The 17767-nt window shown below is 37.2% G+C and overlaps 1 protein-coding gene across 1 annotated transcript in view; it reads right to left on the bottom strand.

Annotated features, from left to right (window-relative positions):
* Positions 1 to 17767, bottom strand: part of RFTN1 (raftlin, lipid raft linker 1) — an 86538-nt gene that overhangs the window by 23368 nt on the left and 45403 nt on the right. The window contains exons 4-5 of the mRNA XM_010295157.1: positions 6035 to 6446; positions 1771 to 1974 (exon numbers count right to left, since the gene is read on the bottom strand). Coding sequence (XP_010293459.1) covers positions 1771 to 1974; positions 6035 to 6446 — 616 coding nt within the window. The remainder of the gene's footprint in view (positions 1 to 1770; positions 1975 to 6034; positions 6447 to 17767) is intronic.

Genomic DNA, 17767 nt, shown 5'->3' with positions numbered 1-17767 from the left:
GAAAAAGCTGTTCCATTTCTCTGAAGCATAGGAAAATTTTAAAATCTAAATCATAAACATTTAACTGCAAGGAATAGCAACTTACGGATGTTCTTAGCAAATGTTCTTCTAATAGCATGGGCACATTGAAGGTGTTTTAACATAACTGCTCTAATTAATACACTTTTAGAAACTTTAATTCTGAACTTTTTTACTTCTAAACCTGTTCTTCCTGTAACTGTAAAATGCAAATAAAAATGTTTATTAATTGTTCATCTTCATTCTCTAATCTAACTTAATCCAGAATCTGTCCACTTTTGTACAATTTGTTGTCCTGTTTATGCTGAAACTTTACTGTCATCATTCAACGTGACTTTATCATGTCTGCAGGCAGTTATTCAGCGCTCCTCACTGGTATCCAAGTACATGAACTTCCCCCAGGCCTCTGTTATGTAAATGAACTTTAGAAGTTTAAATACAGAAAAATGCTGTGTTTAAAGCATTTTAGAGTGCACTGATAAGCAGTTTTTATTAAAGAAAACACTGAGCCTGATAGAGCCAATTAGATTTGCCTCTGTGAGTTGCAATTCAAACACATAAAGTAAATGACCATTTGTTTTTAAGCAAGTTAACTAGCAATTACAAGGCTTTCCAGGAAGCTGTGCAAAAGCATTCCATCAGCTGAACTTTAGACCTTCCTTTTTGCTACTTGCTTGCAAAATTAAAAATTAGGATTGCCTGTTAATTTCCTGATTGGCTTTTACAAGAACCAACTCATATTACTGTATTTTATCATGGGTCCTGGAATTCTGACCAGCAGCAAAATGGGAAGAAGATGCTTTGGAATCGGTTCCCCTGTAATTTTGAGGCACAAACCCATGAATTTTAGTAGTAGTGCCCAATCTATGGGTTACCACATTCCTTTTGAAGAATGCAAAACATACCAAAATTAGGTGAAAGATTCAGCCATAAGCACTTTAACCATGAAGAATACTAGTCATATACTTTTCCAGTAAAATTAATCTGGCTGTAACTTCTACATTTTTATGTTCAAGTACTTCCCTTCGTTCTCATGGTCCCTTGGTTGTATCTCTCAGATCCCTGCTATGCACCAAAGTCTTTGTACAGCAGACTTGTCTTCAGAGACACCACAGTGGCCACGAGTGTAGTACAGACTGGCTACAGTATTACGCTGAATTCAGTGCCACATTTTCACAACATGCAAAAATATGGTTTTTAATCTTCTCTTCTTAAGACCAACATTTATCCGTCACTTGTATGAACACACTAGCTATGATGAAACAAACATAGAAGACAATTTTATACAACATTGTGCCATCAAGGGTCTCTGCAAGAACTGGGAGTAACTGACTACACGTTGGTCAGATGAAACTGGAGGGTCCTTACACTGACCTGCAGTCAGACCCAGAGGCAGTGTGTGGCCAGACAGCTAAGAAGAAAGCCACTCTTCCAATTATGTCATCTACTTTACAATCTTACTAGTTTAATTCATTTTACTTGGTACTGTTTATTAACTCTGTATATTTCTGCAATTACAGGATCATCTCTACTATGTTTATGAAATACAATACATGATCTGTTTTCCTTGTTCAAATGCCAAAATACTTCCTGTGCTTTCATTTCACTTCACTGAAATAGGCTGATCTAAACCAAATCTGCCCCAAGCCTATATTAAAGCACCTCCCAAATGCCTTCTCTTGAAAGATAATGAGCCCTATTAGAGGAAAAAGGAGAATAATCACAGCATAATGCTTTCTGTAATTTCCATACCATTCACCATTCCAAGGCTGAAGATGGCATTTACCAAAGAGCCTCCTCTCCTGAAGTGATCTGTCATGTGCTCCAGCCAGTTTGCTTCTAAGCTGTTGACAGTCTGCCCATTCCTGGAGATCCTCATAGGGATAGTCACTGTAAAATACTGGCTGCATCTTTGTGGGGTTTTTGGCTTGTTGAAGAGAGCGAAGATCTCTGCTTCTACCAAAAAGTAAAAAATGGAGTAATGCAACAACAATATCATCATATTTCACCTAAAACAATGTATAGCCCACTGGTTGCCCTTGCCTGATCACACTGTGCAACTGCAAAAAATACTTTGGGTCATGGTTATCTCCTTAATACATTTCTGCAGTGTCCAACAGACTAGGGTCCCAAAAACCAATATGATATTTTGATTACTGTTACAATGTTTGTTACTAATAATAGATTTTCTGTTGATAATAGAACATTTAAAGGCAGTAATACCCGAGTGCGAATGGACAACCCCTCACTGGAGTTACCGGTGTAAACCAAGATCAGAAAACATGCTCCACAAACTGCTTAAAGTACTGCAGCTGTGTCAGAATCACTAAAAATTAATGCACAGAGTGCCTTTATTTTTCTACTGAATGAATTGTTAAAAGAGCTATGACAATAAGGACAGTTCAAGTACAAATTCTTACTGCAAATTTAAAAGAAACTGCATTTCGTAGATCATGGCCATTAAACTAAAGTGTTAAATAACTTGGTTTTGATAATACAATGGCATGGAACCAGCAAGTAGTAGTCTCATCTGAAGAAAATTTAATGAATCATTACTGTAGAGACTATGCTAGATGGTTAGTTGATTTAGTCTGGGTCTGAGCCAAGGTGAGACATTAACACAACAGTAAATGAATTTTGAAAGTGCAATTGTGAAGGGTCTTACAAATCTAAACATTGTCTGGACTCTCCTCTCGTATATCGTAGGAGCAGTTAATGTGGGCTTCCCACCACAAAAAAGTCATTGTTGACAGCACAGCTGAGCTTTCACAGCCCTAAAACTGGAAGAAAGTTTAAGTGCAGATATATCTTCCAAATTCTCAGAAGGGTACAACCATCAATAGAATTAGTGATGAAGAATTTTTGGACATTAATATTTTACTTATTGAGGGACATGGAAAGCAATGGTAAAATTTCTATTGACTTCCAAATGCCAAAAACTACCCCCAAATAAATTAATATAAAAGATAAAGATGTTATATGAAATGAAATTCATTCAATATGCTCCTCTTGATTCCAAGTTATTATATTCTAATCTCAAGTATTAAAGAAAGAGATGTCAAGAGAAATGTTAAGATTGTTCTCTAACAAACGTCACTGAGCGAGCATTAGTGTGTAAATTGAAAAAGATATTAGAAGGGAGATGCTCAGAGACAGGCTGGCAGCACTTGAAGAAGAGAGCAGGAAGCTCACAATATAACCAAACATGAAAAAGAGACCTAATGATCTCAGTCATGAACCATGAATCAAATAGACTAGAAAGGAATAAATTGTTAACATGAATCCTCTTGCTGTTTACCACTTGTTTAGAAAGAACAAAATTATTATAATCCTAAATCAGAAGAGCACACACAGAAAACTTCTATGATTGTTTTGATTCTGACCCCCAAAATAAACTCCTGTTGGAAATGGAGATCTTTCTGGTGTATATGAAGACATTATATTAACAATAGCAAATCATGGAACTGGAAAACCGTAGGGAGATGATAATTTGGACTTGACACTGGGCTGTTGACAACATGCATTAAAATGTGTGGGAGTCTTTCAGTGGTTGACTTTGTTTGTCACCATTATTGAGTGTATAGTTCAGCAGTCCTAAACACCCACAGCTCAAGCTGCTATCAACAACAATTTTCACCAGCAAACCTGACTGCTCAAGCATGGACAAGTTTGGTTCTAGGTAACACAGCACTTTTGGACATACCATTGGAATATCTGTGCCTTGTTCAGAGGCAAATAATTTTCAACACTATTTTGAAGAGCCCTTTAATAAAGGGAAAGTGAATGAGCACTACAAAATATTCAGAAAAAAATGAAGAAACATAAAAGTAACACTTGAATAGTATAAAACCTAAAATAAAGAACACAATTAAGATTCTGAAGTTTTATGCAGGGAAAAAGGAGTTCAAGAGTGGTAACTTCCTATGGAATAAGTAGGCTAACTGGAAAAAAACCCCCAACAAATCACCTGATGCTTTCTATCTTCATGTTCCCAAGGAAGGATGGAGAACTGGTGCCAAAGACTGAAATATTTTCCATGTGAGGAAAAGGGAGTGCTGTAATAACAAAAACTCATACAAGAGTAATAAAGAAATCAGCAATGTTGTACAGGCAATAGATTTGGGAAAACCCTACTATAGGTGAACTGTCACATAAAATTGCCTTCTCAGACCTTTAGTCTTGGATAGTACTTGCGTAACTCAGCAATTTTAAAAAATGTATGAGAAATAAACAAATCCAAAAAGCACTCAAAGAAATAAAGATAAATAAGGAAACGAAAGGCATTAATTAAAAAAAAAAAAAACAGCACTCATCTGGCAAATCAGCAGCTGTAATAAAATCCTGGGGTGTTACAGACAGACAGAAATTGGGAATATTGAAGGTGATCCAACTTCACATTATGCAGAAATACTAAGAACAGGGTTACTTGTAGCAAAAGATTTCCCCTGTTCAGTATAGAGAAGAACAGCATCAAAAGGATTATTAAACTTGCTAGGTTAACTCTCTCAAAGACAGTGTATCATAAAGAGAAAGAACTGGTCTGATTAGACTTGGCAATAACTAATTTAGAACTATAAAACTGAGTGGTTTTATAATGTGCAAGATTCTAGTGTAAACCAGAAAAAAACTTCCAAATAATAGCTGTGCTTTGACCAAATCTGGCTGCCCCCTTGCCCAACAAAAATTAAAGTAAGTATGGTGAAAAGTTACTAGAGTGTGATCCAAATCAGAAGGCAAAAAGCTAATTACACTGAAATGCAACGGAAACCAAGACAATAGCCCAAGGAGGGTACAACGCAAAGTCATTCTCAGTCCTACATACAAAATCCCCAAAGGGGTAAGATTGTTTGACTGAATCTATGTAAGACATAAAGAATAGGGATAAATTAAAGTCAAGGACAGTACCAGCTGAAAGGAATGTAGATGGAATTTCCTTATGTAGATTTGTAGCTTGTAAGGAAAGTAAGCAAAGTTGTAAGATAAATGAGTGTACACAGTTTTGTAGGCTCTAAGCAAATACAGGAATGAAAAATATTTTGAGGTTTAAACTGGTAATGAAGCAAGAATATTTTTTTCTGATGATTTTTTCATTTTCTGTATTACGGTGGTCTACATCCTATTTTTAACTACAATTCCTGCTACTGAAGTAACCTCTAAGCAACAAACGCCTTAAAGAGGGTACTTTGAGACCTCAGCTGAGACTTTTGGTTTTTGATAAAATGGCATATGGCATAAAATGACATTTAGAAGTGAAAGCACACGTGCGGAGAAATATGTCAAAGAAGTGAAAGAAAGAAAACTGGTATCTGAAGAATAATCTTACCAAAAAATGAGAACTGGAAGGCAAATTAATAGGAGCACCATTACCAAAAGGACCTTTATTATGAATTAGCAAACATGACCCATTAACAAAGATAACTGCTGCTTTCCAGTAATTACAATTCTGACTGTAGCACTGACCCCAGCCTGACTATAGGATACGAGGAGACTTCAGCGTCCGGATCACATATATTGCTGCTGTTCCTGATGTGGTTTAATTTCAGCTATCTGTTCACCTGCTACAAAGGGGCTAACTGCGATAAGGCTTTGTGACTCATTCCTTCCATTGCTGCAAAACCTTGTCAGGCAGATTAGCAGGGCTTTTTATTCAAATGGACAAAAAGATACAAAGATCAAGAGCTCTCAGGGTATCGCAACAAATACAGAAATGAACCACTTTAGCTGAACAGCAGACAAAAATAAGTCTTTACACTCAGGCATACAAACGGGCCATAACAAAGTTGCACCTGCTTATATCATCTCTTCATTTGCCATCTGACTTATGCTCAGTCGTTGTGAACTGTGTAACCATGCTGAAATGAGGTTAAGTGGCTCATTTGGTTAATCTTTTCTTCGCTACTACAGCGGTAAGGTCCTCCCTGCCTCCCTACCCGCAAAGGAGCTGGGAACATATGGGAACATAATTGAGGCAATTTTAACTTGGCTTTTATGTATGAGAGGTCACTACAATACTTACTGCCAGTAAGTGGTTTTAAGCATCGTGCTGGTGTTTCATTCTCCCCAAGTCCATTCGGCTTGTCTGCTGCTTCTGTTACACTTGGGTTCGCATGCTGAAACTGCTCTTCACTTCCCTTCGCAGACTCTTCAGTAGCCTGTCCTTCACCTCTCCAGCCCTCCCTGGATGTGGCACGCTGGTCAGCACTCTCCTCACTGACTGCTGGAGTATTGCATCCATTAATGCCATCTATTTTCTCGCCATCCGTTGAAGCATGATCCTCGGGGTAATTTGAAACATTTTTATTATCTCTTGATTGCACAGAGTTGTTACTGGCGGGTGTCAGGGAGGCGCTGACAAGACAGTTCTTTTGGGAATGGTACTGAGGTATAATTCCAACAAATTTCAAGCCTTGACTTGCAGCATCTTGAATCTACAAGTCAAAGAAGATTAGATTTTTAACCGTCAAGCTGTCTTAGCTAAATAGAAATACAGAAAATAACACCCTTCAAGGCAGCTAGCATGTAATTTTGCTACTTTTGTCCACTACCACAAGAAATTGTCATGTTACATTTACATTAAAAGTTACATTGTAGAGAAGGATGATGAAAAGTTCAGTAAACCATCTGAAATAATGCAAAAGTGGAGGGAAAAAAAAAAAAAGGGGGAGAGAAAATGCCTACATATTTTTTCACAAGGGACAAAGTATCTGTTTGAAAAGTTTATTTATGCTAAATTACCAGAAGTGGTATCACTCACACAAAGTTTTACTATCAACCTTACGAAGTCCAGGACTTTAATATTACATCTTCTGGCTGTTATTAGGTGTGCAATCATGACATTTATGCAAGGAAAAGGTTATTAATTCTGTTACATGCACCATTATAACAACCGTTGTTGATTGTCCTATTTTGGATTGAGACACAAATGGCAAACTTTCACACAATGAGTACATAAAAGCAAAGCTCTTTTAATACATCACTTCTGGAAAGATACAGAAGTCAACAGAAAAAGGTGTTGTGAGATGAGCTAAGGAAGAATTAAAATGGAAACTGAGGGGTGCTATCATTAATCCTGTACACTTTCAGTAAAGGAGGAAAATGAAGGAGTCAAATCACAGAAGGTCCTAAGAAAAAAAGCATTGGCTAGTAGTAACAATAATTAGACAAAGCCGGAATTAACTAAGGAAGGTTTGAGACAAAGCAGAGAGATCTGCTTTAGGCAGACTCAGCACTACAGATGTACCATCCATTTCGAGTCACCAGCCCCACCGTCCTCATACCCAGAAGCTGCAGCGAGAGCCAGACTTCTGTGAAAACATGAGTGTCTGCTGATTCATTTATCAAAATCACCCACTGAAAAGGAAAGGTTTCCATGTAATGTATACTCTTCATATAATGTAAAGTCTAAACACACATAAATATTTCAAGAAGAAATGCATTGAGAATGGAGAAATAATTTCACTTTCTCTGCATACCATGTCATTCCAGAGAGTTAAAGTGTCTTAATTATTCTCTGAGGCTCAATTTAATAAGAACTTATGTGAAACAGTTCAGGCCTTTTTTTTCCGTAGCGAGTAAATAGGAAGAATTTTGTACAACTTCTTTTTTTTTTTTTTTTTTTTTTAACTTAATAGGAAGCTCATTTCTGCATCTTCCCCACACAGATTTTTTTTTTTTTTAATAAATCATCTGCTTCCTGGTAACGTGTTACTGTTCTGAACACACAAACCTACAGATGATACCTGATCAACAACAAGAACTTCCTCTTTCAAGTGACGATTATATTTTCCATGCTAAATTAACTCTTGATTTTGTGATCACAGGAACTTAAAAAGAGTTCTCCAGGAAACAAGGTAATCGTCTTCACAGGTGTTTAGCCTGGCAAACATGGGATGCTGACTTAACTAAAGCTCATGGCTACAGAGGACAATAACCTTCAAATAAAAATACTACTAGTATCCTGATGAAATGATTATCTGTCCACAAAGAAAGTTAGCATGTAACTAGCTTCCTCAGGAAGGTTTAAGTGAATGTCAACGATAGATGCACTCATAATATGCTTACTAGTCCTGACTCCCTGTTGTAACTTTACAAATACCTTCTTATACAGTCAATGACAGAGTTAGAAATTCAGTTCATCTCTTATCACTAATTTACAGACACACCACAACATTTCTTTAGTAGGCTGCAGGGCAACTAATTATAGAAATTTAACTAGTATGCACTGTTAAGAGTTTGAGGATAGTAGTAAGTATGTAGTAATTTTATTGGTCCTTGTCATTGAAGACTGCTTGTCAATCTATACCAGACTCTCCCATGCTGTGCTTTGCTGGAACAGCTTTCACAGCTATTGTAGCAATGTTTTACAGTCTTGGCTCACTCAAAAAAAAAAAAAAAAAGTGTTTGTTCTAAGGAATACCTGATGCTGAGGTTTTTCTTCTGAGGCTCTTGCTCTCGGAATGCAGACAGGAGGAACTAAGGACTGAATGGTAGTCTAAGCTGTGTAAGCCTAGTAGTTTAGCAGAAGGATTGGAAAAAGAGACTGTATCTTCAACGCCCTTTCCCAACAAGTTCATTGGTAGTATACAGAATACAAAAATCTTATTTAAATCTCAAAAATTTCAAATTTTCCCAATTACATAAATGAGAATGAAGAATCTCATTATTTTCAATAAAGCAAATTTAGCAGGAAATGTTACATCAACAGTGCAATGCAAGCTGCAGAACAGTGAAGTGAAATATCAGCAGACACGGTCTTTCCTTCCAACTTTCCACCAACCACGGAGAGGCTAGCTCTCATCATAAAATATAAAGCTTGAACATTTTCAAACTACACACAAAGACAATTTGATTTTTCAGCATCCCGTTGAGAGATTAAATAGTACGAGATTTTAGTTGCTTTCACATCCAGAATGAATTATGCCATCCAGTATACGTTCACATTTCCTGTTTCCTGTATTTGAAATATTGAATACTTGAATTATAAAAAACAAAACCCCAGATTTAAGCCCAAACAAACCTCAGTACCTGGACAGGTCATGCACAGGAGCTACACAGGGCTGAAGGGCTGTTTCTATCAGCCATCTGTGGTTTTTGGACTCTTTGAGGCATCCTGTGCTGGTACACACAGACAGATACATCTGTTCCAGCCTTTTGGGAAAATACCTTAGCAGATGTGGTGTTGGGAATTGCATGGGAGAAAGCAGGGGTAAAACTGACCTGAATGGGAAGAATGTGATGCTACCCTGACAAGATCACCCTGAACATATTCCAGCTCAGATAAACACTAGAATTCCTTGTCTTCATGTGCCAGTTTAGAGTCCTATGAGTACTAACAAAGGCCCTTGTCATACTACATTGCATGACTAAATGAGAGAAAAAAGCATAAAAAGCAGAACTGCATCTCCACCACTTTCCACATCAGAAAAAGCTAGATTAAAAATGCCCTTACATTAGGTGATCCATACTAACTTCAGTTGTTTTACTGACCTGTTTTTGTATTTTAAATATGCTAGATACTTGCTCTTTACATTTTGGGATATTTTTAAAAGAGAAATTCCAACAAAATTTAAAATTAAAAAAAAAAACCCCTTTGGTTCTTTCCCCAGATAGGAACAGAATTTTTATTGCTTCATGAAGTGCTGTTTGCATGATATTAACCACAAATATAAGAACAGGTCTCCATCACAAAAGATGTTATTGTTCAACAACAGAAGCAAAACTTAACTCATTTATTTCAATCTGGGTAAACCCCCAAGTGGGTACATCCAAATTCGTTTATAATTGGCTTGCAACAAATTTGATTTATGCCAGTTTAAAAATAGAACCTGCTTAAAGAAGGGGTGAATTTTCATGTGTACAGAGGGCCAAGGCAGTTAAAGAATTTAATGTCATCCCTATAATTTGCTTGATTAGAAACCTGGCATTTTCCCCAAGGGGAAAAAAAATGGCAGATTTAGCCTTTGCTTTCTGTGAAATAAATACCAAATCTCCCACTAACTCTAGCAAGAACAGGAACAAGCACCGTGTTCAACCCCGATGTCACTACCTTAACACAAGTGCCCTAGCTAAAATTCAGTTAACATTTCTTAACAATTGTGAATTGTTATTGTTTATTTCAGAACTGTCTGACCGCTATTTTTATACTGTATTTGGAAAAAAGGAACCATCAGCAGCACAAAGTGGTGTCACTAAAAATTATGTTGATGTAGCAAATTTATGTCCCGTCTTTTTAATAATTCTGGTTCTCTTGAAGGCTCCCTACCTAATTAGAAAATGGCTGACAGTCTAATTTAAAGATCTGTAAAACCACGCCTGGCAACAGTATGGCTGAATGATGAAATCCTCTTTTCTGGAAACTACTTGTTTTTAAACTACAGGCGTCACAGCCATGAAAGAAGTGCAGAGATTCCAGGTCGAAAGCTCATTTTGAACAGCCACATATAGGTTTTCTTTCCAAATCTATTTAGAATAGAGACACTTGGCAAGTTCATTACACAGTCCACATACTGTTTGTGATTCTGCGTTTCTTGTTGCATTATCAGCTCCGTAATAATCTCCTATTCATAGCGAGCATGATGGTTCTACTTATAAATACAGATGCTCAAGGATATAGATCCCATGCTGAACAGAATCATAGACGTTTGTCAGCTTCAGTAATTGGTTACAGGGAGATTCTGTACATTTCTCCCATGGGATGGAACACAGCAAATCAAACACTTCCTGCAAGCTCAGGATAGTATTCCACCTGCATCAATAAATATGGGAAATAATGCACAGTAATTTAATAACGAGGATATCTCTCTTGGATAAGAGTTTTCAAACAAATGATTTAATAAGACAATTGCTAGGAATTTCTCTTAACTCTTGTATGCCAGGAGCTGGACATTTTTGGGATGCATCCAGACGAAAAGCAGTTTTATTAATGTCACCAGGTATTCCAGTTTATAGCAGTCCTAAATGGTCTCAAGGCTTACAATTCCTGATGATCTGGAAAAAAACACCTTCAAAACCTAGGCATTAGGACTGAACATTTCATTAATAGGTTTGCTGTAACAAGGTACTGAAAGAATGTCGTAGCAACTCAGTAAAGGGGACTGCTGCTAATATAAAAACAGACAACAGAAACAATCTACAAAAAGCACACATAGGAAAAATGCACTTGGAGAAAGGACAACATTCTCTAGGAGCAATGAATTGATTTTCCAATGGTCAGATGCATTTAGTTAGCTCTGCAGTGAACTAAGGGAAAGACTGCTACTTAGTCCTACTGATGGCCAAACATATGGCCTTTCAAACAATAGCTAGTTAATTTTGCTCAGAGCTATCTATTTAAACCAAGCATAAACTGTCTTAGCCAATAAAAGAAATGCTTGTCTCTCTGTCTGTTTATTTGGTGGTTGTTTTTAAAAGAACAATGTTAGAGGCATTGGATCTCATAAAGTGCACCAGAAACAAGATCACTGTATTTTTCTACCTTCTTTTTAGGATTCAAGCAAATCTCCTTTGACAACAGACATAGCACCAGGGATCTCGTGCAAAGAATGTGATCTTGTGGTTTGAGAACGCTATGTACTGCATGGCAGGAGTTGAAACTGGAAAAGGATGTTCAAGACTACAGTCTTCCAACTATGTCCTCCATTAATATTTAGTAGTACATGTTTCATCACTAATACTGCACATCCCCCTTCTAGTTTGTTCATTTCTGAAAACAGATGTTTAAAATTAAGACAGGCTTTTAGTTAGCCTCTGGTATTTTCTGTAGGTCTCACATGCTCCCTTCCTGAGAAGACAACAACAGTCGTCAGGAGCTTACTGTTATTTTAAAGCCAACTAAGCTTAGCTAATGTTCTGAAAGAGGGGTTTAGTTCTTTCTAGATGACTCAGAACTTTCGTGACTTTGGCATTTTTGCATCTCTAATATTACGTTACAAAAAAAGATAATTCCACTAATCAAACAGCAAAGCAACAACTGCTAATCATTTCTCTGTCCTGTTACTCTGAGACTGTTTCACTACTTGCAGATTTCCAAACCATGCAACTTTCTGACTAGGATGCTCTGTCATTTAAGTCTGTACTTCCCATGCATTTTTAACCTTTTGTAGTTTACACTCACCAATTCTGAATTTGAGATAGCTAGTTCATATAAATACAAGTAAAATAAATGTAGCTTTTAGAAAGTCAAATCCCAGTTTGCATTCAGGCTTTCAAATTACCAAGTATTTTCACTGTCAGTTACATCAAAATAGACCATCAGGGATAAAAAACTGGAGGGATGCCTTGAAAAATGTCACCATAATCCCAAACCACGGAGTCATACTTTAAGCAGTGTTGTTGACAGTGTTTATATTGATAGTTCCAATGAAAACATTAACCATAATTTTACCGTTCACGAACTTTGGAGAAGACTATTAGAATGAAGTTGACAGATCCAAGAGAAGATTAAATAGAGTCCAAAAACAAACCCAAAATTTAAAAACTAATGAGTTTCTTGAAGAAACAAACATACACTGATGTTCCATCTTTGCAGTACACAGCCCATTCAATAGGAACCATTGACTTGACACTTGAAGCTCTTGTTGCATTTGTGGTAGAGCATAACAAGGCACTGAACAGGGAAAAGAAAGCAAGCTTTGCAGCTTTACAACATGTTCATTAGTAGTAGCCTCTGCAAAAGGGAACTGAAAGCTACAAACAGAGCAGGGAGAAATGTTGTGAAGCAAGAAGCTACTGCAACTTACCACTATGCTGAATAAAACAGAAGATGGGCTCTTAAGACAGTGCTGCCAAGAGATATTAAGCTACAGAAAGCTATATGTCTCCTGCTACTGGAGCCAAGGCAGGGATGGGAGTAACAACTTGAAATTCCTCTTCAGCTTGCGTTAGCTGTACGTTCATTCCTGAGAACAATATAACCATACTAAACATGTAATGCAGCGTGGTGCAAGTACACTTTCCTTTCAGCATATCTCACTAAATGGCAGCTCTTGAAACCACAATGTCTCATCCTCCGTGGTCTTGGGTGCAATGATTCTTCTCAAATTATTATCTTATTTTAGCATTTGTTCCTTCACAGAGCTAGCAAAGGGCAAACATTGTGGGACACAGGCTAAAAAGGTTTGGGTGGTACTGCCCACAAACCAAGTAACATACCTGCATCCTCCCATCCTTGCCCTAAACTCTGAAAAGAAATCCTGAATTTATCCACATCATTTAAAATCTATTCCCTAAAAATTGGTTTAGACCTGGGATAAACTGCTACAGGGCAGCCAGCTATGCTCACTCAACACAAATACTTGATATACACTGTCAAAAAAAAGTCTGTAGAAACTCTGCCTCAGCACTTGCTCTAGAGAACAGGCCTTTTCAAAATGCAGACCTCATTCTTGTGCATGAATCTTTTGAGAGAAAATCCTACGCTAATGGACGAACATAAGCAAAGGGAAAATAAAGACTTATAGAGATGGATGGTTGAGTGTTGTGTCTAACAATTATTTTAGCTGGATGAACACAATTCAGTGTTCTTTGTAGAACATCAGAAAACAGTCACTTATTTGTGATCAGCTAGTATGAAAGTGATTCAAAACCGGCACGCTGGTTTAGTCCATCTCTGTCCTAAGCAATGAAAACAAAATACCAAAAGGTTCAGGACAACGGGAATATTTTAAAAATTAAGAATTCAGTCTCAAACTTACAGACTTTACATTTAATTTGCAGGGAACACTTTCTTTTAAACCAAAGAGTGTTACTTTAAAATCATATTGTTTCATCAAGCCATCTGTTACTCGTAGCCAAAAGTACAACTTGAACAATTTGCCCATATTTTATTCCAGCACAGTATAAAATACTATCATAGTTATTAAAAAAAAAAAGTTATTTTTCCCACCAGACAGAAATGGGATCGTTAAAAACATCAACTACATACTTTATAACATCTATTTTTATCTTGGTCAAGAGGATGACTCTGAAAGCTGCTGGGGGCAAAGGATTATAAAAGCACTACCAGGCTCCTGGGAGAGTCCTGAAAACAGTTTTGCAATGTTCATGGAAGATATATATCAACACCACTCTTACAGGGCTTAGTCAAAAGAACACAAGTTGAAAGAAGCTTAACCAGGAACAGATGTTTCCCTTCACACCAGGCTGTTTAAGATACAGTACATGCTATTTTTTACCATCTCTTGTTATATATACTTACAAAACGTTAACAAAATGCACTTTAATAAATATTATCACAGCAGATCACAAACAGCTGAACCATTGAAGTTGAGTTTCAACTTCTGCTTCATGACCATATCTACTTCTAAGATCCAAATACTTAAAAATAAAATAGGGGCTCTGTTTGCACTGAAAACACGCAGAAAACAAACCAGTCAGCTAAGTGCTCAGCAATGGTTTTCATTACAATGTGCTAAAGAAATAAATGTATTGTTCTTTTGCAAATACCCTAGAGAGTGAAGGTTTTGAGGTGGGATTTTTTGGGTTTGTTTTAAGGATGGAAATGATTTTAGAAGAGGTTGAGATCACATCTAGATAAGTAATCCTAGGTAATAAACAGTGCTCTAGAGGGGTCATATTGTAGCCACAGAAGTAAATTCGAACTGCTTATTCATTTGAAGAACGATCCTCTGAGCAATATTAAAGACTCAATTTTTCCCTTCTTCTATCTTTTACTGCCACCTGCTCTGACTGTATACCCTGCAGGAAATTTCTGAACAGGCCAGCTAAAACATATCTAAAGTAAAGAATAATGCTGCGGATTACAATATCCATCTAACAAACCCTGGCACCAACAGAGCAATCAAAAACTTCACGGAATAGATCCTTGTAAGACTGCAGCAACAGAGTCAAGAAATCCACCAATGTCTAGTGCTCTTCAGAACACATAAGCTGCACCTCCTTGTTCCTTCTAAAAAAGAAATCTCAATGCAAAGATTACAAGACGAAGAATAAGAAATGACAAACAAAAAGAGACAAGAATGTGAGAAATACCAGAACAACTATATATAAAACCCAGTATTTTTCTTAGCGATTATAAATAAAAATAAAAAACCCACAAGATTAGTAATTATCACATTCATTTTTTCCTGGGAAATTGCAGACTTTTGTCTTCCCATGTGCTTGTCATATTGTTAAAAACACTAATGATTACACACATATATAAAAATACATATTATTATGGACAAATTTGTCCTATGACACATTTCTCATCTTCCATATCTCCTTTACGTTTCATAGTTGGATGCTGAACAGAGTTTTAAAACTCAGAAGTTGAAGAGTTCAAAATTATTTAATATCACTTTCACACACTACATGGATACATGAAGTCCCTTGTTTCGATCATGTAAGACAAATGTTCATTCTGATGTCAGTAAATATGTAGGAAATAAGTGAATAGCCAACTCTAGCTGAATCAATCCCTTGACTAGGAACATCTATGGAAAATATTTTAAAGGCTCTTGACAATTCACATAGGTATTCAGTTCTTATTTTATACGAGAAACAGAAGTCCTCTTAAATACTCCAACCCTGCTTCTACCTATCAACTTAAAAGAAGCTGGCGAATTAACCTGTCTTTTAACACCAATATTAATACAAAAATTCTTCATCAATTAGAGCCATAATACAGATGACTCTCCAGAAAACGATGCGCGTGAGCTAAGACAGCAGTTATCTTGGTAACACCAAAACAGCTACAGATGAAAGGAGACAAAAAATAAGACAGCAGGAAAAGAAGTATCTCTGTAGTTTGATAAAAACATCGATATGGAGAAATGTGCAGCCAGACTGACCTGTGGTTGGTTGGGGCAAGTAGCAGTTCTTTACTTGACTACTCAGCCAGTCGCCTGCCTGTCATTCACTCCAAAGGCTTGAGGGCAGATAACGGGCAGGAGAATCGAACCCCTGCAAGAAATGTCTCGCCTTTCAGGAGTACACTGTGTAAATTCAACTACAGTTTAAACTTCTTGGTAGTAATATGTATTAAATTCCAGTGCATAAACTAACATCTGAAACATACTAAATCTCATTCCCTTTCTATTCCTCATAACATTTTCTTTTTAGAAGACATTTAGAAAAATTCCAGTAAATACCAGCTGATAGCATATATTCCATAAAACTGGCAAGAGAGTTCAAATACAACAGATCCTTTCAGCAATGTAGGATGCAAGTTCTTCATACAAGTGTTAGTACTGTATGGCCTTTCTTTCAAAATAGTCCAATTCCCTACGCAACTTGCCCGTACCAGGAAGAACTGGTGGTCACTGTTTCAGATGCCAACTCTAGAACAAGTACATGGGTGGCAGGTGTCCTTGCAATGTTTTGTTGGCATATTCCTCCCTGGAGTCAGTCCCACTCTAAGTCTGAGAGGTACCATTGCTTCCTTGGCCCAGCAATGCTACTACTAGAAAATAATTGTCAACAAACTTATGGGCAAAGTCACTACATCTGCAGGAGGCAAGATTATTTATGGGGTACTTTGGATTACAGAAGCTGTTCAGAGGACCACTTCAGGGAATGAAATGTTCGTGGCAGCTTCTAAGCTAGTGCTGGTGACGGCATCTGTATGCTCACTGAACTTCACCAAGACTATAAACAGAGGGAACAGCAACGAGCAGATTTCAGAAACACTGTCTCATATGGCTGGTTGCATCGCAAGATAAGCATTACATAGGTGTTTCAAGATGGCAGTTGTGTTCCAAGCTGAACTGGTCCACTTCTGAAAACACAAACCCAATTATTCATCTGTATGGCCTTAGAATTGTTGGAAGAAATTAAACTCATTTCTGAGTCAAGTAAGGACTGACCAACAGGAAGAGGCCCTTGTCTAGTCAAAAACACAAAAGGAAGATGTCTGCATTTGGATTTCAGTTAAGCTACAGCATTTTTAAACCATGCTTTTCTGTGCTTATCATACTTCCCCAGGGAAGGATAATGAGTCCACAGGGACAAGAAATAAGAACCCTGCAATGAGGTCAAACTGAAAAAAAGTTAACATACAAAAATTTCCTTCTGACAGAGCAAGCAACCAAGCATACAAAGATGTGCTTCCTAAATTTTCAGAAGTCAGAACTGGGAAGAAATGGTACAGAAAATATCCTCCATTTCCTAGCCTTTCACCAACAGTGCAAAGATGTGAACACAGGAGTAAAACCTTCTCACTGTTACAGTTCTTCTAGAGCATGTAACTCACATTGATGTGGAAAACAAAGGTCATGAGAAACATATTTGGCATTCATATATGACTGCGTATCCAAAATAACTCTTTTCTTGGGATGTCAGCCTAGCTTCTCCTTGCCTTACTTGTCTCAGCAGATTTAAGAGAACACTCTCAGATGAAAAAAACGATAACAGGCTACACAGAAATAAAGAACAACTAAGGAAGTAATTAAAGGCTACCCTATTTGTTGTGAGACACAAGTCAAAGTATTACAAAATACAGTGTCTTAGAAGTAACGTCTCTGACTTGCAGCAACTTCAGAATGATCTGAGCTACAGCGATCAGAAGTTCAGAAGTTAGCTTTGCTCATTAAAAAGCAGATGAGCAAATCTTTAATCTCTGTTTTGCCTGAGAGTTAAAGACAGGAGTGCTGATACCAATACAGCAGTAAAGTACATACACAACAGTTAAGTTACTACTCTCATTGCCCAGGAATTACATGACAAAGACACCGTGGGACTGTTTGAGCTCTTTAGGTCAGGTTGAGCTTCACTAGATTCTCGATGATATGAAAGGACAAACAGAACATGGTGA

Source organism: Phaethon lepturus, unplaced genomic scaffold (assembly GCF_000687285.1).
Source record: "Phaethon lepturus isolate BGI_N335 unplaced genomic scaffold, ASM68728v1 scaffold4979, whole genome shotgun sequence".
Lineage (NCBI taxonomy): Eukaryota > Metazoa > Chordata > Aves > Phaethontiformes > Phaethontidae > Phaethon > Phaethon lepturus.
Note: the sequence above shows the minus strand (reverse complement) of the source record. Positions and strands in the feature narration are given on the sequence as shown.